Raw genomic sequence first — 21,701 nt, forward strand, 5'->3', positions numbered from 1 at the left:
CCAAAGGAATTAGGTCACCAGCATTGGGCGATGACAGGTCAGTGGTGGGTCTCCAGAAGAGATAAGGAATAGTAAAGTTTATAGAAAAGTACTGTTGTCAACAAAGATAAAAACTGGGGTTAACTAGGTCTTCTCAGTGATCTGAATCACCAGCAGAATGACCTTTCTTGGTTTAAAATGGGGAGATGTACATAGCTGCAAGTTGATCAAGGATAAAGAGGGTGTTTTTCTAAACCTGTGCTTTGTACTGTCTTAGCTAAAGAAAATCTTGTATATTTGAAAAATTGTATTTGAACAGATTCAGTGTGTTCATGTTAAAAGAGCTTCATAATTTGTTTTTCCTTGCAAGATAAAACTGTTTCCATATGGCTATCTTAACTTTTACTCACAAAAATAGCAGTCACATTCATTATAACCTCTCTGAGGGCAAGGATGTGGGCAGTCTTTTTCGTGGTTTAGTCCTTAGGAAGTATCATGCTACCTGGCTTATTGGATGGTAACGAGCATTTAATTATTCATTCAGTCATCAAACATCTGATAAATGATGAATGATCATGATGACTATGTGGGAGAATAGAAAATAAGTCTCAACAACTTTAATTTCTTAAGTATCTTTGAATCAATACAGAGAGTAGGGCTGTCTCCAGCCTTGAATTCCTTATAGATAGAGAAGTCTCTGAGGGGTGACCAAAGTCATTTTCTTTTTTTTTCTCAGTAGCGGACTCACTATGTGAAGGTTAGACTTATCCACATTTTTTGTTATTTTGAAAGAAAAAGGAGTCATTCCTTTCAAAGGGTTAAAAATCACTGGTACAACCCTCCTGGGAGACACTATTTTCATGTAATTTACTTTTTTGTCATAAGTAGAGAAGACACACTTGCAAAGGTCCATTGGGCACCCTGGTTTCTTTCCTATTCAGGAACTACTGATAGGATCAGAGGGGTTTAGACTGAATAGTGAAAGAAACAGGGCTCAAAATAGCCTTTTACATTAAAAAGAAAAAGAAAAAGAAAAACCAGCACTATCTATCATCTGTGCCAGACAGAGCAGATGTGAAATAAATACTTTGGTGGGGAGGGGTGTTGTGGAAACAGGGCGGCTCTGAAAGCCCGGGCTCATCTAATGCATCCACTACCCTATAAGGCCTTTGTCCTTGACCTTCCTGAAGTCAGAGGTGATTCTTAGAGGCCTCTGATGTGTTCCACATGGCTAATTTTCCATGAAGATCTTTGTAGTTTGCTTGCTGTCCTCTCAATAACTTTAACTTCTCCCCCACAGGACAGTTATTGCTTCTTAGAAATGAATGCGCAGATCCATGAATGATAAGCCATTTTCTCCTTTTATCCCTAGTGGTAATTAAACTCAATAACAACACAAAAGTAACAGCTCAGGTGAAACAAAACTCACTTATGTCTTCAATGTCCAATCAACGCTGCTGAATGGGAGAACAGTATATACTACACTCTACTATATACAGATACGCTTTGTTTTGTTTTATTTGTTTTTCATCCATGCACTGTGTAACAGGTATCACAACAACATTTCCAAACAGGCACATGAAGAATGAGCAAATATTCAGTCATGACTGGAACAGGATTGTGCAAGCCATGGATGTCTTTGAAAATAAAACTGACGGACAATCCCAGGCAACGGCAACATGGGGCTGGGACACATATGAATGCAAATGGAAAAGGACGATGTGCTTTTTGAATGGGGTTATTCTTCCTGTTTGCATGAGGGATGGCAGGTGGATAGGGGAAAAGAGTTGTGATGGGGACACGTTGGGGTTTAGCTGGGCTGGAACACTGGAAGAAGGGCCTTACTCATCTTAGTCCAGAGCTACAGAGATAAGAAATAAAGAATCTTGCATGTTCTTGGGGATCTAGGCACATTATCCCTGTACCTGTTGAACAAGAGTGCCAGGCATCATGTCCTTCAATCTCAGACTCTATCTAGAACCATCACACTTCCTGGCTCCTTTCCAGCTCCCATGCTTCTTCTTGGAGGCAGCTTCACCTCTGCTCATGTTCCGGAGATTAGCATGAACTTTGGAAATAGAGTGAAGATATGCTTCTTTCTTCTTCCACACCCAGATTCTTTCTTAAATACCCAAAATAACCTTTTAAAGTGTTTGGGGGGAGGTGGAGGGATCTTAATAATTTAATTTTTTACCAAAAGCCCACATATGATTGGATGGTTCATCACCTCCCACAGAGAGAAGCAACCACGCTGACCCTCCCAACAAAAAACAAAAAATAAAAACCAAACATCAACTGCCTCCCCAACGCCACTGGAAACAAAATCAAAAACAAGAAAACATATCAAAACCTTCACGGTTTATGGACCTGGAGAGAGAGTGTGGCCCTTCCAGGCCGAGCTGCAAAGATGGCCCTGCCTCCGTGCCTTGTTCAACATGATGATGCCCCTGGGAATGGGAGGTGATGGTTTCTTACTTCGGCCCTAGTACAGAGTATGCTCTTGAAGCTGGATTCCATCAGCAGGTAAGTGAACATGACAGATGTCAGTTTCCTCTGTTCGTTATACATAATTTTTATGTATATATATATATATATGTATATATATATATAAATTTACTATATCTGACTGTTCCTTTAGAAGCCTTTTATGTGGCAGTAGGCCTCCAGGGAGGAGAAGAAAATGTACAACAGCCACAGGAGCACAAAGAGGCAGGATGTGAGGAGCTTGGCAGTCCGGGGCCCACCCAGCTCACCTCCGATTTCTGGCCTCCGCCGATACAGCAGCACCCCCACATTGATGAAAGCAAAAATGGTGAAGAGAGTGACAGAGAAAGCTAGCGTGCCAGGGGACACTTTGAACTCTTCCCCATTGGCCGCGTGGTAGATGGCGGCGATGGACCAGGCCACGCCGATTCCCAGGAAGACGTTCACCGCGTTGCTGCCCGTGACGTTACCTATGGAAGCATCTGCATACTGGTCCTGGGTGGCTGCCACTTTGCTGGCAAATGTGTCTGCAGAGGAAGCATAAAAAGTCAATGACACTCAATCAACCTTTCAAAGATATCTGTGGAGAGCCGGAAGGTTCAGCTGTGTACTCTAGAATCAAACCCTGGATATAAACCCAGAGACTTAGAGCGGGCAATAACTGTTGTGTTGAGTTAGAGTCGTGTGGTTGAAGGAAAAGGACCTAGGAACTGGGAGTCCAGTGCTGGCCCTGTTATGAACTGAGAAAGTGATCTTGGTCAGGTTCTTTGTCCACAGATACCAGTTCTTTTGTCCTGTTGAGCCTGCAGGGAAGCATTTTTTCAGAGAATGCTCATAGCTCACCTACCTCAGTATCAAGTGGGGATCTTTTCAGGAGTGAATATTACAAGGCTCCATCCAGCTGTGCTGGGTCATAATGACAGGGGCCTGGGAATCTATTTTTAACAATAACCCAAAAGATTCTAGGTCACTAAAAAATGGCTGCTGGAGGGTGTTACTAGAAGATGCTATATCAGTAGCTCTAGTTTATAGATGCCAAAGTTAAGGTGTCAGGAGAGATTTCTAAAGAATCAAGAGCAAGTCGACAGTGGAATTGAAAAGAACTGAATTATGATAATTGCTATGCTTGCCTAGAGTCTTACAAATGGGAAAGAAGATTTGCCTATATTATTGCATTGACAGATAGGAGGATACTATGAGGTGAGGAGACCACGTTTAAAGACGATAAGCAGTTGGTTAAGTTGAAATATTACATGTAAAATGCTTTATATGCTTTTGGGCACAGCGTAAGAAAGGCTCTTTTTGTTGTTTTGGAAAGACAATATAAGTAGAGCAGATTATGTCAGTGTAAAAGTTGTAGTGGAATCTGAAATAGCTTCCTTTATTAAGTATGTAAACAGAACTTGCAAGATATGAAATTTCTGGTCTAGTTACTGACATCAAAGTCCTTTCAGCTACCTTGGCAGAATACCTCGCACAATATCTTCCTAGTAGATATTCATAGCTGTCAAACTGAGCTCACATTTGCAAAGCCAGTAAGAACAAGTATTATATGACTACAAGGTGCTGTGTCACCTGCTCTGGTCCTCCTGAGGTCCCTGGTGTGCCCTGAGCATTCACGTTGTTGTATGATACCTGGATTAGTTTTTCCCCTCTGTTGCTACTCTATTGCCTTCACCCTTCCTCAGCAAATCTCCAATGGGGATGATACATAACACATGTAAGTTTATATCAGCTTGTAGGTTCTCCTGCTTTGCGATGGCTAAGAAGGTTGTTTAGGCTGCTGAGAGGCTGTGGCATCACATTCTTTCTGAAAGGGTTAACCCTTAGGACCTATCTTGTTGATTCTGATCTCTATCTGTGATGGGAAGCGGGTCTGACTTCTATTTTATAATTAAAGAAATAAACACTGCTTATCCCATAGCAGGCATGATGCTACACAGGTTACGTGTATATTTTCACTCAAATTTCTCACAAACCTGATGGACTAGATGTTCTTGTTCCTGTGTTATAATATGGGAAACTCTGACATTGTGATATTATGCCTTTAGGACAGGGTCTTAGCCAGAATGAGAATTTTCAAATCAAGTGTGATTTCAGAGCCCACTCTCAGTCCCTCCCACCACACTATCCCTCCCAGGAAGGCTCAAGTTTTCCTTCCTTCTTAGTTCAATTGGCCCTGTCCTTCCACTCAGAAACTCTGAAGCAGTCTCACTGAATGTGCTTTCCCATATCAGGAGAACAAAGAGTGAAGAAGGCATGCGTCATGTGCAAATACCCCCTAAAAGCAAAGCAAGATGAATCTTAATGGTCCCCCGTGCTTCATTGCTGAGTTAGTAAGAGCTGCTACTGCAGAAACCGAAAAAAAAAAGTCATTTTTTGTTTCTTTTTCAAGGGCAGGCAGCAGAGCAAGGAAAGTAAAGGAACAAGACTCCTGATACAGGAGAGAGCAGCTTCCAGCTCAGCTGCAGCCAGAGAACACCTGAGATGTGATTCAGAGCTAAGATGGCTGCGAGCACCAGCTGGTGGTGAACAGATGGCCGTGTAAGGTGGGGCAATCAGGGGAGGGGGTATTCCCTCCTTATGCTTCAGGGGCAGGTAAGCTGGTGCTGTTCCAGAGCACACACCTGCTTACCTCCCCTGGCACACTGGACTTCCCGGGTACCCTGCAGGGCACACTGGACTTCCTGGGTACCCCGTATCCACTCAGAAACCCTGGACCTTCTGGATGGCAGCTCTGCAACTGCACCAGACAAGAAGGAAGTAGGAAGTCAATTCCTGGGTCCGGAAACCCTGAACACCCAGGCCCGTTCTTTAGGCTGAGTTGGCAGTCATACCTGGGTCTGTAGTCATATCCTCTCCCTAACACCACATTACCCTATTGATGTGAATACTGCATGAAAATTCTCACTTGTAATAATAGGATCCTGTTTTCAAATGTCCCTCTCTGGATTCCCTAGAAAGTAGTAGTAGCCAAAGTGACTAGCTTGTCACATAGATGATACATGTTTTGGGCCTCTCTGAGTCTGGCAGGTTTTATTTACCTGGGGTAAAAATGTTAGGCCATTTGTCTATTTTTATTTTCAATTCAAAAGCTATGTTAAAAAGATATTGTAGGAGCACATGAAGATTGAAACCATTAACCTTAGCTCCAACAGAGATAACTCTGTTTTCCAAACGAAGTACAATGGATTCTCCCCAAGTTACCTTTTACTGCTACTCAGCTATCTAGTGCATAGAGTGACACATCACATACCATATGTTAGGCACTGCCAAGACCTATGCCAAGCCCCATGACAAGCCCCAAGCCTGTAACCCACCAGTGGTTGAACAAAGCAAATGTCATTTGCTAAAGCAAAATCCAAGAAATAACTGGTGCTTTGGTCTCAGAGGAAAGAAATCATATTTAGAGTGTGGTCCATTAAATGCAAACATATATGAATCAGATTTCCAACGTGATTGGCAGTAATTAAAATATGGTGACAATAACATTCATGTTTTCTCCATATATACCCCAGGGTAGGTTTTTAATAGGATTTTTTGCTATTAACTCCATATTGAATTCTAATACATTTTAGATCAGTCGTACAGTTTTAGATTTTTGGTCCTGTCTCCTTGGTACATAAGACTGTAAGTCAATATGAAGGAAGATTTGTTTGGGAGGAACTGACTCCTGCAGCGTGGCTGGAATTAAACTACACATCACAAAATTGTTCTTTGCAGTCCTGCCCTCAGTTGTACTGTATATAACCTTGGCTAAGTCATCTATCTGGGCAATACGCAGTACTAGGCTACCACCTTCCCTTTCCTCCAGAAATTGTTTTTAACTGAATTTCTCAAACTTCATAACTAGCTAGAGACTAAGTGTTAAACATCTCTTCTGTGAAAGGGTCATTCTTACAGTCTTGCGGGTCAAAGGGTTTGTGTATTATCTAAAACAAGGGTTTCACCCTAGATGGCTCATCTTATTCTTGACTGGTAGTATGCTTTGTGGGCCAGTGGCTCAATTCTCAAGTGGTTTGTGCCCAGGAACTAATAGTAGCAGTGGTTTTAACTGGATTCTATCCTGGTTATAAAGGCGTGGTTGCACATGTGAATTACTGACCACAAAACAGGCAGTCCAGGTACCAGAGAGTTACCTGGAGACACTATTAGCTCTTCCAACTATATGTATGTTCTTGGGCAAGTCATTTTACATTTTTAGTTTCTAGTTTCCTCATTAAAAAAGAATAATTTATACCAGAATATCCCGAAGATTCTCTGACTTTACAGTTTGGGTGGTGGAGGTTCAAGTTGCAATGAGTTGTGATCATGCTACTGCACTCTAGCCTGGACAACAGAGTGAGACACTATTTCAAAAAAAAAAAGAATTGACTAATGATAATATTTTCTCATTTTAAAGAATAAATGACCTAAATGAAATATCTGAAGCTCCTAGGAAGAAAGATCTCAAGACCTGAACATATTGTCACTGATCAAACAGTGGCGATATTTATGAAATTAAACTACACAGCTCAGGCATTGACCTTTTAAAACTAGGTAAGAAATGTTGCCAAAATTTTAACTTTATTTTATTTATTTATTTATTTTTTTTGAGTTGGAGTCTCACTCTGTCACCCAGGCTGGAGTGCAGTGGCCGCTCCCGGCCACCGCAGCCTCTACCTGCTGAGCTCCGGCGATCCTTCTGCCTCAGCCTTCCAAGTAGCTGGAACTACAGGCGTGCGCTACCACTCCTGGCTTATTTTTGATTTATTGTAGAGATGAGGTCTCGCCAAGTTGCCTGAGTGGGTCTCGAAGCCACGGGCTCAGGCAATCCACTCACCTCAGCCTCCCAAAGTGCGGGATTACAGGTTGAGCCACCGAGCCCAGCCAAAATTTTAACTTTAAATCACTCTGACAGTCGTCCATTCATGTGAGTGAAGCCACGGTATAATGGTCCTGTCCTGCAGAGATGACAGTGTTTCAAAGGCTGTGTATAATGCAATAAAGTTAAGATACCACTAGTATCAGAACTATCTGGAGAACTTTGTTTAAAAAATGCAAATTTGGCAACCCCTTTGGGTCCCCTTCCACTGTGGGAGCTTTTCTGTCCTCTTAATAAATCCTGCTTTCTCAAAAAAAAAAAAAAAGTAGATTTGAGGACTTACCCTAGATTCAGGCTCTCTGAGAAAGGAATATGGGAATATACATTTTAATGAGCGACCTAGGTTATTCTTATTTACACCAAGGTTTGAGAACCACAGCTCTAAGACATGCAACTCCCGCTTGGTCACAATTTGGGAGTTTTCCTGGGAGTGACAGATGTTTGAGTTTCAGGGAGGCAACTAAAGGGAAGAAGTAAGAAGCAGCTGTTTTCTCTTAAAAACATGCCCTTGGATATAGTGGTCATTTTGCACATAAAGCAACGTGGTTGGGCTTGGAAAGATGCTGGACTGCTCAACTGTAGCTCCTTCTACTCTCAAGTTAAAACCCTTCCCAGTCCAGCTATCCTAAAAGGCCAAGGATGGGGTGAAATCTACCTAAATTTGTTGAACGATGGCTGTTCTCCTTGCCAGATAAGCAGCTTATCTACCTTCATAGGAGTCTGAAGGGAATGAGTTTAACATGGACAGGGCTCAAAATACAGCCTGACACTCAATGAATGCTCAGTTTTATTAGCTATTTTTATAATACAACAGAGCCAGATCCCACATGAATCCATACATGATAGGTAACTCTGACTTATGTTAATGATTCTAAATTTTAAAAAAGTTATAACACCCTTTAAAAAGAATTATGAACTTTGCAAAATTTTTTTGCACTTAGAAGTGTGCTACAGCATACACTTATTCTTAAAATCAAAGAGATTCTTAATTATTTTAACTTTGAAATTCTCATATAACTGAAGTCTTCAAAAGAAATTCGAGATCTTCTGGTTTAAGGCCCTAATCTTACTAGTGGCTATAAGGCAGGTGTGTTGCTTAAACAATGCATCTGCTTCTCCCTTTTTTCTTTCTTTCCCCTGCTCTATGCCCTCTTCTGTCTTGCTCTTTTAGAATCCAAACAGAACTATTGTTTATTTATATGTTAGTTCTTTTGCTGTCACTCAGGACCTTAAACAAGCTTTTGTCTTGAGTTGTGATATTTATTTACCCATGTAAATATGAAAACCACACACACACACACACACACACACACACACACACACACACACACACACACACGCATACACTTCACTGGCTCATGTCAAATCCTCATTTGACTTCCAAGTGAAGTTTGAGAGATCACGGAATTGTGAATGTTTGATTGATTAATAACCAGGTAGGAGAGGAGTTGGAAAAAAACTGGAATTTAAAATTTCTGCCTATAAAAGTTGTCCCTGAAGCAGAAATGGAGACAGTGACATGACCCATTTTTTAGAAGAGACGGAAACAGAGGTAAGTAAAATGCCCAAGAGGATCCATGTTGGCAACATCAGAACTCCTGTATTTCTCTCCCTAGCACAAATCAGAATCCCTAGGTCAACTTTAGAAAATACTGACTTGTTAGCTCCGCCCGAGTTTCTGCTTAATTGGTCCGAGATGCAGCCGGAGCATTAGTATTTTGTAAGGCTCCTGAAACCAGAATGAGATCCACTAACTAACCTCTCACTACCCTGTAAGTTCTTCTTCATCCCTATAAGGAGGACAGTGGCACTTCCCTGGATTAACTGAGGTAGTGAGGTATGAAGTGACTTTGATGCACAGATTAAACAAGGGGAAAAAAAACCATTTTTTATCAAATAACAAATTAATTATTTTTCATTTGTGTACATAAACACTTTGCAGAGGTACCCCTGGGGGCTTAGCTTTTCAATTATGTATCTGAAATTCTGCTGTCTTTTAAGTTAAAGAAAGAGATGAATTCTAATTAAAAGGAAAAAATAATGGGGGCTTATTTTTCAGAGAACACAAGGCAGAAAAGAGAAAGGGCACAGACCAGTAGTGCTATTAGATCTACTTTCCAAACTGAAATTTGATACATATTCTCAAAAGAAAGTGATAATACTCCTCTCAAACACAACTAGAATAGTATTATCTTTTAGTGTGATATTCACCAACGCCCAAGAGAGGATCCAAGGGGTGTTGAAAGTAACTAGATAAACTGACACATTTGAAAATGGACAAAAGGTTCAAAGAAAATATCAAGAAGCATCACTTTCAGCCCTGACTGTAACTACACAATGGTAAAGTAGTGGATTATTTGAAGAAAAGGAATAAAATTGTTCTATATAAAAATATGAGCCTGATTCCTTTAGCAACATATTTCATGGACATGAATCAGGAACAGATTAAGAAGGAGTTATTTTCATGAAAGATCCCTTATTCTTTAAAAACAGTGATAGGGATCACCGACTGATAATGATTTTCATTCCTTATGTTTCTGACTTCTCCTGCATTACACGTATGCTGTCCTTAAAAATGAGCTTGAATGAACCTACTTTTAAAATGCATCGTATTTTCGATATTTTTAATTTTGAGCCTTTATTCTATTACCTTTATAGTAACTCTTTATTTTTAATAATGCCAAGGCTATAAGGGCAAAAATTGATAAGATTTAGTCAAGCAACATCTGTCTAATTCTGAAAAATGAAAAAAGCAAGGATAGATTTGAAGCTAAAACAAATAGCTGAGTTGATTGTTGTCTTCCCAAGTCAGATGGTTTGTTATCATATAAATGCAACTGAACTCACTTCTTCCCTTAAACACAATTAAGGGTTGCCCTGCTGAAACAGTGTCCTCTGGCTGGTTTCCCCTCCTCCCCCTCAATAATCCCCTCTTTCTCTTTTTTTAAGTCACCTTGCATTTGAAGCCTAGTTCTTTCTTCTATGCTTTATTCTATTTTTGGAACATCCATCTCCTATCCAAATGTTCTCAAATTCTCTTCTCTATTTCAGAGAGGGTAAAGCCATAGGTGCCCCGAGTCATGCTGGTAGAGCTAGCTAAGCAGGATCAGATGGAAACACTGTACTACAACTTGGAGAAACTCTTATTCTCACCTGCAGGTAGCCCTATCAGGTTACGAAGGAACTTCTCTGTCAGCTGGATTATATTGGTGTGGCTCTAAGTCTTGTAGACAATACGCAGAAGAGGCACAGCATGTAACTTTGCCCAATGAGTATCTATCCAGTTATTTACTCCACACAGGTATTATCTTTTTGAAGCAGCTGCTTTGTGCATTATCCGTTCAGAAAAACACAAGCACTATGAAAAGTAGGCAAATGAAGGCAGTTCAAAAAACAGAAAAGGTCACTACATACAACCTCAGTCCATCACAGGAAGCAGCAGGTGACACTTGAGGACAGGTAGATTTGAGGGGTTTCTGAAAACTGAGCCACCTTGCTATTTGATGTAAAATTTATCTTTTTTTTTTGAGTTGGAGTCTTACTCTGCCGCCCAGGCTGGAGTGCAGTGGCACACTCATGGTCACTGCAGTCTTGACCTGATGGACTCAAGTGATCCTTCCACTTCAGCCTTCCATGTAGCTGGAACTACAGACACATGCTACTGCACCTGGCTAATTTTTTGATTTATTGTAGAGACGAGGGTTCACCAAGTTGCCCAGGCTGGTCTTGAACCCCTGGACTCAGGCAATCCTCTCGCCTTAGCCTCCCAAAGTGCTGGGATTACAGGCTTGAGCCACTGTGCCCAGCAATGTAAAATTTATCTTAATAGGTCATTTCTACAGACTAGTCATGTGATACAAAAAAGTATGTCTATCAAAAGTCTGAAAATTTCACAAACTCTTTGGCCCAGCAATTCTGCTCTCAAAGATTTAGAAATAATTTTATAAGTGTGCAATTGATGTAAGGAATTATTAGTCAGAGCAGAGTATTTTTGTTAGAAAAAAATCAGAAAGAGTTAAATTGTCCATCATTTCTGATAAAATAAATTGCAACTTCATATAACACAATATTGTGCAACTGTTAAAATCATGATGTAAAGCTACATAAACAAAAATGTTCATAACACATTGCTAAATGAGAAAGCTGGCTACCTAACTATGCTTAGTATCAGTCCATCAAAAAGTGTGGGCAAATATTTATATACATATATTATGTATATAATATATACACACACATATATATCTGTATACATAGTTTTGTGCATATTTATTTAAAAGTTTCAGGATCTTGAAATTTGAAAGGTAGATAGACTGCAGGATTTCTTTTTTACTGTTTGCTTGTTAATATTTCCTATCATACTTACGAAGAGTATCTATTGCTTGTGTTATTAAAAGACCAATAAATATACATTTAAAAATAGACATATTAATGATAGGGTCTGTCTGGGAAGGAATGGGGCATTGAACTTCAGCCTTTTTCTGGTCCTTTTGGGTATGTTGGTAGTCATGGTTATGCTAGACGAATCCTTAGGTAAAAGGTATCCTACACACTAAATACAGAATAGGTATAGCTCAAAGGTTGTGGAGAGTGAAGAGTGGGGAGTGGAAGAGAAGAAGAGATATCCTGGCTATCAGGGGTTGGTCTGGAGTCCAAGGTTAGAAAGGTGCCCAGGACAGGCCACGATGTGGAACAAGAATCCTAAAAAACAACTTCACCCATGATGAAAGTTTGCCTGGCACCAGCTGTGAAGAGAGGATGTGTCTGTCTTCGTTTCTTTCAGCTACTCCCATCAAGCAATGATGGACTGAAGAACAGTACCATAATCCTTTTTCTTAATTTTGTATTTTTTTGTTACAGCTAATGTATTTTATTTACTAAGAGTGAGTTTTATTGACTTCAACCCCCAAAATTGCTTCCCATATTCACTTAACCTGACAAACACTTCTTATAAGCTTGCTAAGAGATTTGTGTCCTTGAGACGTCTGTGAAGAAGGGGTAATGTCCTAGCCTTTCATCATTTGTACTTGGGCTCTTACTAGATGTGTAAAGTGTAATGCAAAAACCAGAAAATAAGGCATAGAGCTCCACTCAAGCTGCTAAGGACGTGCAATGCGACTGAGCTCTCTCTTTGTCTCTCACTCAGGCACCTGGCACAGTTCCTCCAAGATACTTATTAAATACCCTTTGGCAAATATCTCTTATGTTTAGTCTTATAATTTTCAGAGCACTTCCGTGGATGTTATCTTATTTGCTGTTCCTGACAATTCTGAGGTAGAAAGATAGGTGGGAATAGCTACCCCTACTCTCATTTTTTCAGGGGCGGAAAATAATGGAATGTGGATGTAGAAAGTGAGGTTAGGACCCACGTCTCCTGACTCCTGGTGCCTAGGTCTTCAAGCTGCCTGCCCATTTCCAGGATCCTTCATCCACTTGCCAGATGTTACCTCATGCTCTGACCCTGGTAACACATCTATATTACCCAGTTCCAAGGCTGCTGTGAGAATCAAGGAGATAAATTATACAAATGTACTTTTTAAACGATTTTATGCAAATGTAGTCACTACTGAAACCCTTTTTGTGTTAAATGACAATGCTCTGTCCTCATGGAGCCATCATTCATCATTGCTGTCTTAATGTAATCATTTGTTGGACATTCCAAAGTCATAACAACCCAGAAGTTTTAGACTGGGGGAAGAAAGGGTTTTGAAGAGAACAATCCAGGGCACGGGGGTGCTATCTAGTGAGAACAGAGGTGGTAGACTATGACATGAATATTATCAGCTGCCAGGGAAAGAAGGAAAAATAATTCAAAGACATTCTTTGAAGTGGGAAGAAAGAAAAAGTAGCACTTTTTCAGTTTTTAGGCCTAGACTTACGTGGGTCAGTCTGGGAAGTGAGGGCATGGGCAGAGACCTAGAGGTTTGAAGTGTAGTTTGCCAATTGAGTAGTGTAAGAAGTCAAACCTCTCTATTAAAATACCCCCCCAAACACTCTCTGCTCTATGACTCCATGATCTTGTGTTATTTTTTTTCTCAGCAATGTTCACCTTCATTGCTATCTGAAAGTTTATCCCATTTTTTGGATATGTACTAGTCTTAGTCTGTGGGATTAGACATACATTCTGTCTTGTTTATTCCTTTATCTTCCCCATGCAGAACAGTTTTCAATATTCATATGGGTGCTTTTTAATATTTAAAGAATGAATGGGCCAGGCATGGTGGCTCATGCCTGTAATTCCAGCATTTTGGGAGGCCAAAGAAAATTGCTTAAGTCTGGGAGTTTGAGACCAGCCTGGGCAACATAGTGAAACCTCATCTCTTAAAAAAAAGAAAAAAAAATTAGCCAGGCAATCTGGTATGTGCTTGTAGTCCTAGTTACTTGGGATGCTGAGGTTAGAAAGATTGCCTGACCCAGGAGGTCAAGGCTGCTGTGAGTCGAGATCATCGTGATCATGCCACTGTACTCCAGCCTGGGCAACAAAGCAAGACTCTGACTCAAAAGAAAAAAAAATATGGAATGATTGAATGAAAAGAAATGCAGGCTCTGAAGACTGTGCTTTGCCACTAGATCATACTGCTTTTTTAAATTTACTTTTTTTTTAATGGTGTTTTCCTTTATTTTAGTGCCTTCATGACTAGTATAAGGGACAAGCACTTGTATTTTTGATATTTGATAATATTTGATAATCAAGAATGCCCCATGACTGCAGAGTCTTGGTTTGGGTTTCCCAGTTAGCTATTGATATTGTCAAACTACAGTTTTTTATTCCCAAATATTTCTTCTCACTAGCATTCCACTGTAGACATAGTTAGGTGCAGAAAGTATAGAAGACAGGGTTTAATCTCTATTCCCAAAATAAGAATACTTGATGTAGCGAAATGATTGATGTCATGTTCTTCTCTGTAATTTGCCCCGTTTCTTCAAAAAGCACAGACGAAATGGCAGGAAGTGCCTTCAATGACTTCCGGGGCAGCCTCAGACCAAGTGCTGACTCCCCTTGAGTGACCTGAGCTGCAGTCCTCTCTTTGACAAATGGGCTTGCTTTGGGGGTTATGGTTGGCCATATGTCAGGCATTGGAAGCCTCACCACACATAGAACCCTTCAGATAAGGACATCTTCATGATCACTTTGCACATGTGTGGTTAGTTGTGTTTTGCAACTATAACTCAGGAAAGACAAACTATGACTAATCTTTTGCTGGGCTCTGTGTGGACCCCAGTGGGGATCATTTTAATTTGGAGTCACAGTAAGTCTTGCATGTTGTCTCAACCTATGACTTTTTACAGTGATAACCTAATTCTAGTTTACAATTTGTGGAGGACCATGTCAAACAGCCCCTAGGCTCTAGAAGGGTGGGAGGTATAAAACAAACTCAACACATAATTTTCTGATTGTGAACAGTAGAACCAAAATAAGCTATTTTCTCCCTATGCACAAAATATAGGATTTATATGTGCTAAGCTAAACAAAGGTTATCAAATATGGTCACAAATAGAGTTAGTGTTTTTGGATCATGTGCTGGAAAAGGTGACATTTTATGGATTGAAATCCTTTTTCTGGAATGATGCAGAGTATAAATAAGCAATATAGAGTTTATTCTTTATTCTCCAGAATAGGCAGGATGTGAGGTCTATGTGCTGAGGAGTAGTGACAGGATTCCAGCTGGCAATGTGCATGAATGTCAAGCATCATGATTTCATATCTATAATATGCACGATCCCAAACAGATATTAAAATTCTTTTATGGTCACATGGAAGAGCTGCCTTTTAAATTGAGTTAGTATTTTATTTGCCCTCTCTTCTAAAAATACCAGTGGGCTTAAATTCATTTTGTTGCTCATGCAGGGCCCATGACATGACAATAAAGTTCAGCTTTCTAATAGTCCATTTTTTCTTCTTTTGAACTTAGCAACAATATGTCATTCTTTGTGCAGGGAGATCATGCACATAGCCTCTTATCAATAGGCCTTGGTCTCTGCAGTCTTTCTAATGGCTGTAATGGATTTATATTGATCCAGGGGTCAACTGTCAGCACCTACAGGGTGACACCCCAGGACTATGGATTCTCATCTAAGAAGCTGATTTATGAGGGCCACCTCCTTAACACTGTGTTGTGATCAACTGACCGAATTGGTCAAGAACACTTAGCATTTACAAGTATATTTCATTAAACATGGAGTATTACTCTAAGATTCCATAGTACTAATTCTAAGTGCCATCGTGCAATCTTTCCCTCCCCACTCCCCAGACGTTTGTAATATATGAGCCAAGATTACAGTTGGGGAAGGGTCATGGGATTGTTTTAAAAAGGTATACAAATCCATTTATGCACAAAGCAGTGAGGACCAAAAAATATCTCACAAACATAGTTTATAAATGTCTACAGACACTTTGAAAAAGAAAATAAAATAATTTTTAAAATCTTAGTATCCATGGTCAATTCTGATATTAGATATTATGATAAGTACAATCTCTATCAGGTAAAGAGTTCACGACATTTTTATATTAGAATTGGTCCTTGTGAAGTGAACGGTTGGGAAAAGATAAATCTACTGAGCTAATGGTTGTCTGGGGCTTGAGGTGGAATTGGGGGTTAGCTGTCATGGCAATGAGGAATTTTACTGGAATGATGAAATATTCTAAAACTGGATTAGGGTAATGGCATCAAGACTTGGTGAATTTACTAAAAGTCACTACGTTTTATACTTCAAATGGGTGAATTTGACAGTGTATAAAGTATGCCTCAATAAAGCTGTTAAAAGATATAGGCTAAGCCTGCATTTAAAAGAAAAACAAAATAAAACAGTGGTCCTTGAAATTTTGTCTCATGTTCATTACCTCATTTTTAAATGTCAAAAAGGAGCAATGAAAGCTGTCAGCTCAACATTATTTACAAGCCATTTCTTAGAGACTGACACTCTTGTTAGTCTCCATGAAGCAAAAAGGCCTAATGCTTTTGCTATACTTCTCCCTTTGGAATACACCCTGAGACTGAAAAGGGTGGGAAATTTTACATTCATCTACATCAAACGTGCATAACTATACCAACCCTCCAAACACAACACACACACACACACACACACACACACACACACACCTTTACAGTATGATGTTTCTTCCAAGTGTCCTTGCACTGGCTGACTTAGAGTATGTAAGAAGGCCTACATAGAATAGGAGGAAATATTTTTAGCTCTCCTTCTTATATTGTGACTTTTATGGGACTGAGTGAAGTTGGCTGGTATAGTATTGGGGCACGAATCCAAAGACTCTGCAGGACGTCAAATTGGGCAGGACACATGCTGAGTGTCCCTGCTCCCTGGACCACCTCCTGGTAGATGACATCACTGTTATCATCCTGGTGCCCCTCCAGCCTTGGACTCAAGGCCAGGTGCCCATGCAGTACTGCCCTTTGAGAAAAATAAATGGACGAGTTTAACTGCCAACAAAAAAATTAAAAGCATTTCATACAAATTCTTTTTTGAGTAGAAAGAATAAAGGATGTCAATCACTTTGAAATGATTCTTTCCTGGATTCTTACAAATGCTTTGGGCTGGCTGCACATAGCCTATTCCTGCCCCTCCCCACCTTTTTAGGATAACGGGCAGTTGTGGTAGCATTTATGGAGCAAATCTTATAAAATCTGGTGTCTAGCCTTCTTTTGTTTCACTCTCTCCTCGTAGATTTTTGCTTTTGCAGGCTTCCTTCAACTCTAATGACATCACCTATTCATGGGAAAGTGCGCTGGAAAGTACAGGGCATTTTACTTCTAGAGAACTCTTTGCTGGAGTGAGGTTAAGATAAGGTCTCGTGAAAAGCCATTTGAGTATTTAGGGCTGTCCCGTGGTGCTCCTTTTGGTGGCGTCCCTGGGTGGCCTTGCCTCTTGGCCTGACTACAGATCTGAGGGTCTATTTGCAGCAGTCTTGAACTTTTTTGGTGGTAAAGAAACTGGTTGCTTGTTAGAGTATCTAAAAACAAAATAAAATATACCAGCCCTTCAGGATTCTCTTAGGGGAACTGACACCAAAGACAGTGGGAAATACTGGCTTGTGGTAAAGTAATTTTGCTTTCATTTCCATTTAGGCTGATGTGAAATGTTAACTGTCCAATTAAAAATGTATACACACTGCAGCAGCAGCACTTCTTGAACACTGTGGCAGTCTGTCTTGAGATGCCACTGTTCAGAAGAGAGTCAGTGAAATTGCAGGAAACAGACACGCATTAGGGCGGTGTCTACCTCATCAAAATTCCTAGCAAAGAGTAATAATGAAGCTTGGCTGAGGATTTACTGGGCTTTCTATTTTTCAATTTTGTGACACAGCTGAGCTAACTACCACAATAGGCCTGACCTGTTCATCAATACATTGAATTAAAAGGAAAAAGATATCTAACTTTTTGTGTGTGTCTATTATACGCCCTGTGCTGGGTATTTTATAAATGCACTTTCGTGTAATCTTCACTACAGCTCTGGGAGAGATATCTTCATGTTCCCATTATTCAGGTTAAGAAACCTGGGGTAGTTAGGCAATATAACTCTGGAGGTGTTATACATCTAGAAAGTGGAAGAGGGAGAATTTGGCTTGAACTCAGGTCTACCTGACTGTAAAACTCTTGTTCTTTTATACCCCTTTGCTGCATAGTTACAACACTAAGAGAAGACTTTGTATAATTTTTCTGAGATGAAGGCTCTTAACTGTTAGTCTGAGTTCTACACTGAGAGTAAACACCAAATGCATCTGTAGTGGGAAGGAATGAGAAGAAATGATTGAGTTAATCTGATTCCCTGCTGTTCTTCGAAGGAGCTCAGATGACTCTGAGAATTCAGAATGACTGAGCCGAGTATAATTTCCCACTAGGAAGATAGCTTGTTTTGAGTGGGTATTTTGGTGTTCCCTCCTGAATGCTTCTCTGCGTTTAAATAAGAAGTAGATGGAATATGTTCACTAATGAGACCTTGGACAATAACCTCTAATGATTCCCTTCCCAGCCTCCTACTTTGCTCATAGCTAGAACAATGGAACTTAATTTTCAGAGCTGCCTGTAGGCCTTTGCAGAATGAGACTGTCCTTCCTGGGCCCCACTGACCAGTGCTGGGACAGGTGTATATCATAGGCAGTCTGGTCCAGCCTGGATGACCAAATCTCCATTTTGTGGTCATGTTCATTAGCAGCACATAGCTAATATGGATGATCTTGGCATTCTGTTTTTCTCCAGCTAGGTCAGAGCAGAACATCTTTAAAAGAGTTTCCAGGCTGGGAGCGGTGGCTCATGCCTGTAATTCTAGCACTTTGGGAGGCAGAGGCTAGAGGATTGCCTGAGCCCAACCTGGGCAACTTGGGGAAATCTCATCTCTACGTTAAATCAAAAAATTAACCGGGTGTAGTGGCATGAGCCTGTAGTTCCAGCTACTTGGAAGAAATAGGTGGAAGCTTTGCCTGAGCTCAACAGGTCGAGGCTGCGGTGGCCGTGAGTGTGCCACTGCACTCCACCCTGTGCGACAGAGTGAGACTCCAACACACACACACACACACACAAAGAGTTCCCAGTTGTCCTAGTGTTCAAATTTTTACGCACAGGAAGTGCTAAGAGTTTATAGGTATAAAATTGGATCTTTATTCATTTCTGAAATTTTTTGAAGCATGGACCCAACTAGGTGTTTTTGATGCCAAATGGAATAATAATAGTGCCTGACCTCAAGGAGCTTAAATATAATCCTATTGTAGCATGTTTTAAAAGTGGAAAATACGAAAATTGAGGTAAAGAGAGAAATTAGTAATTTCCAAAAAATTGTAAGACATATGGGAAAGTGTATGTAATGCTTTAAAAATAAATTCGAGGTGGCATGATAGAATAGTTAAGTACCAGATTATAAAAATTCCACAATTTATCATCCATATAGACTTTGGTTAAATATAGACCAGTCAATTATTCTCTACAAGACTTAATTTCCCCATGTAACATGAGGATACTGGTACTCACTCTCCTGTAAGCTTTTTATGGACAGGGCCACCAGTGTTACATCCAAGGATGTGGTATCCCATACATTTCCAGGAATGTCACTGAGATTAGTGACCTCCTTGAGTTTGCAGTATATAATCTGCACAACCATATAGTTTACATTAGATTCCACTAAGAAATAAAGCAATAGGACACAGTAAATTGTAAAGTACTAGTTGCTTAAATATACAGTAGAATATATCAGTTTTGAGAGCTATGAGAAGCCAGGAAATGAAAAATATAAACCACCAATAGCTAATATTTTTTATGTTACCAAAATAAATAATATTTTCTAGCACAAATAGAAAACATTTTCTATTCATGAACAAATACATAAAATATTTCATTTTCAGGAGAATATAAGGGACAAAAAATAAAGGTTAAGGGTGGCAAAATCACTTCATATCACTTAATAATATGACCTAATTAAGATAATATACATGTAGATGTAATGTATATACTAGTGCACATGAAGCTTTGTGATACATTTTAAAAAGTCCCTTCCCTGCTCTAAACATTTCCCATTTATTCTCATTTTTGGATGGTTTCTATTCCTCTTGACATTTTTTTTTAGAGTTGATCTCAGAGTAAATAATAGCAATTATTTCCTGCATTTTATACCAATTTTCAGTTGACAAAGTGCTCTGAAGTCCATTCTAATCCTTTCATGAACTCTGTGTGAATTGCCTTGTCTTATGATACTGATTTTACAGGTGAGAAAACTGAGTCTTTGAGAGTCAAGAAGCTGAGGAAGCCACACAGTAAGTAATGGTGAGAAGCCCAGGTTCCTGAATTCAGTTTGAAAGCTCTTGTGCCTGTACCCCTTGGTGAATATTCAGTAGCACTGCACTAGGAGAACACAGTGAATGGCCAGTATCACCAGTTTCATACCAAATTCTTCCTATGGTATTTAGAAACCTGAAAGTGATATAGCTTAAAAATGACATAAAACTTCCCTAAGATAGGATTTTTTAAAAAAAATTTATATAAAAATGGAGGGGGAACCTAAACTTATCTATTTCCTTTCCCTTCATGCCTTGAAATCTCTAGAGGGAAAATACTTGACATAATTCAAAGGATAAAGCATTTTCTATGTACAAAATGGGGAGACCCCAAAATTATCTATTTCCTTTCTCCTCATGCCTTAAACTCTAGGGGGAAGTAATTCCTACTTGACAAAATTCAAAGAATGAAAGAAAATTAATAAATGAGAAAGAAACAGAAAATCTTCCCATGCCAGGGTCTAAGGGACAACTTAGCATACCTAATTTAAAAATTTTTCTGACCCAGTAGCAAGCCGCTGGGAAAGAGAACTAACTAGTGGAGTGGTAGACAAGGTTCTGGCAGGAACTCATTCAAGAAGTATAGAGAAAGCCAAGGCAGGACTTAAACGAGGAAAAACATCGCCACCTTGTCAACATCTAAGGGTTTTCCCTGTGATTAAAGGCAATTGCTTACTTCTGTCTGAATCCAGCAGGAACAAGAGATGAAATGAAAAATCTATATTTTGAATCTAGAACATAAGCTGGAATGTCTTGGCCCAATATATCCAAGGTTTATTCGAGTAAATAATTGTACGGTAAAAGAATGTGCAGGTCAGGCACGGTGGCTCATGCCTTTAATTACAGCACTTTGGAAGGTCAAGGCAGAAGGATAACTTGAGACCAGGAGTTTGAGACCAGCCTGGGCAATGTTTGACCCTGTTTCTACAAAAACAAACAAATAAAAAAGGAACGTGCAATTACAAGTGGCTCCTAGTACAAAGATGGCTGAGTTCCACATGCTCCATCTTACATTTTTCCCTTGAATTTTGAGTCTATATTTCCATAGAAACAATATGATATAACATAATTATAGACCCAGGTCAGGCTACTGCAAAATGCCTACTCAGTACTCCAGTTTTTAAAGTAGTATCTTGAGGTCTGGCTCTTGGAAGCTGGGATCATAAAAGAGCAAAGAATGAAGAAAAGATTAATCAAAAATATTGCACCCCAGCACAGTTTTCACCACCGACAACATTATGAATGAGGAAAATGTTTCTATTCTGAGATCTTTTGTGCTCTTAAGTTTGCTTTTGCCCTTTCTTATTACAATGGCCTTCTCAGATATGTCCTATTCCTCAAGAATAAGCTACAATAAAAATATCTCAGCCAGGCTCGGTGGCTCAGCCTGTAATCCTGCGCCTTTGGGAGGCTGAGGTGAGTGGATTGCCTGAGCCCGCGGGTTCGAGACCCGCCTGGGCAGGCGAGACCTCATCTCTACAATAAATCAAAAAATTAGCTGGGCGTGGTACCGCACGCCTGTAATTCTGGCTACTCGGAAGGCTGAGGCGGAAGGATCACTGGAACCCAGCAGGTCGAGGCTGCGGTGGCTGGGAG

At 40.0% G+C, this 21,701-nt stretch overlaps 1 protein-coding gene across 2 annotated transcripts in view; it reads right to left on the minus strand.

The window, feature by feature from the left end:
- Positions 1 to 1,321: 1,321 nt before the first annotated feature.
- SLC8A1 (solute carrier family 8 member A1) overlaps positions 1,322 to 21,701 on the minus strand; it is a 332,937-nt gene continuing 312,557 nt past the window's right edge. For both annotated transcript variants that reach the window (XM_021719148.1, XM_008071264.2), the window contains one exon: positions 1,322 to 2,990. In XM_021719148.1, coding sequence (XP_021574823.1) covers positions 2,614 to 2,990 — 377 coding nt within the window. In that variant the 3' untranslated portion in view covers positions 1,322 to 2,613. The remainder of the gene's footprint in view (positions 2,991 to 21,701) is intronic.

The sequence above is a fragment of the Carlito syrichta genome, unplaced genomic scaffold (genome assembly GCF_000164805.1).
Source record: "Carlito syrichta isolate Samal-C Ts95f unplaced genomic scaffold, Tarsius_syrichta-2.0.1 Scaffold314260, whole genome shotgun sequence".
NCBI classification, from domain to species: Eukaryota; Metazoa; Chordata; class Mammalia; order Primates; family Tarsiidae; genus Carlito; species Carlito syrichta.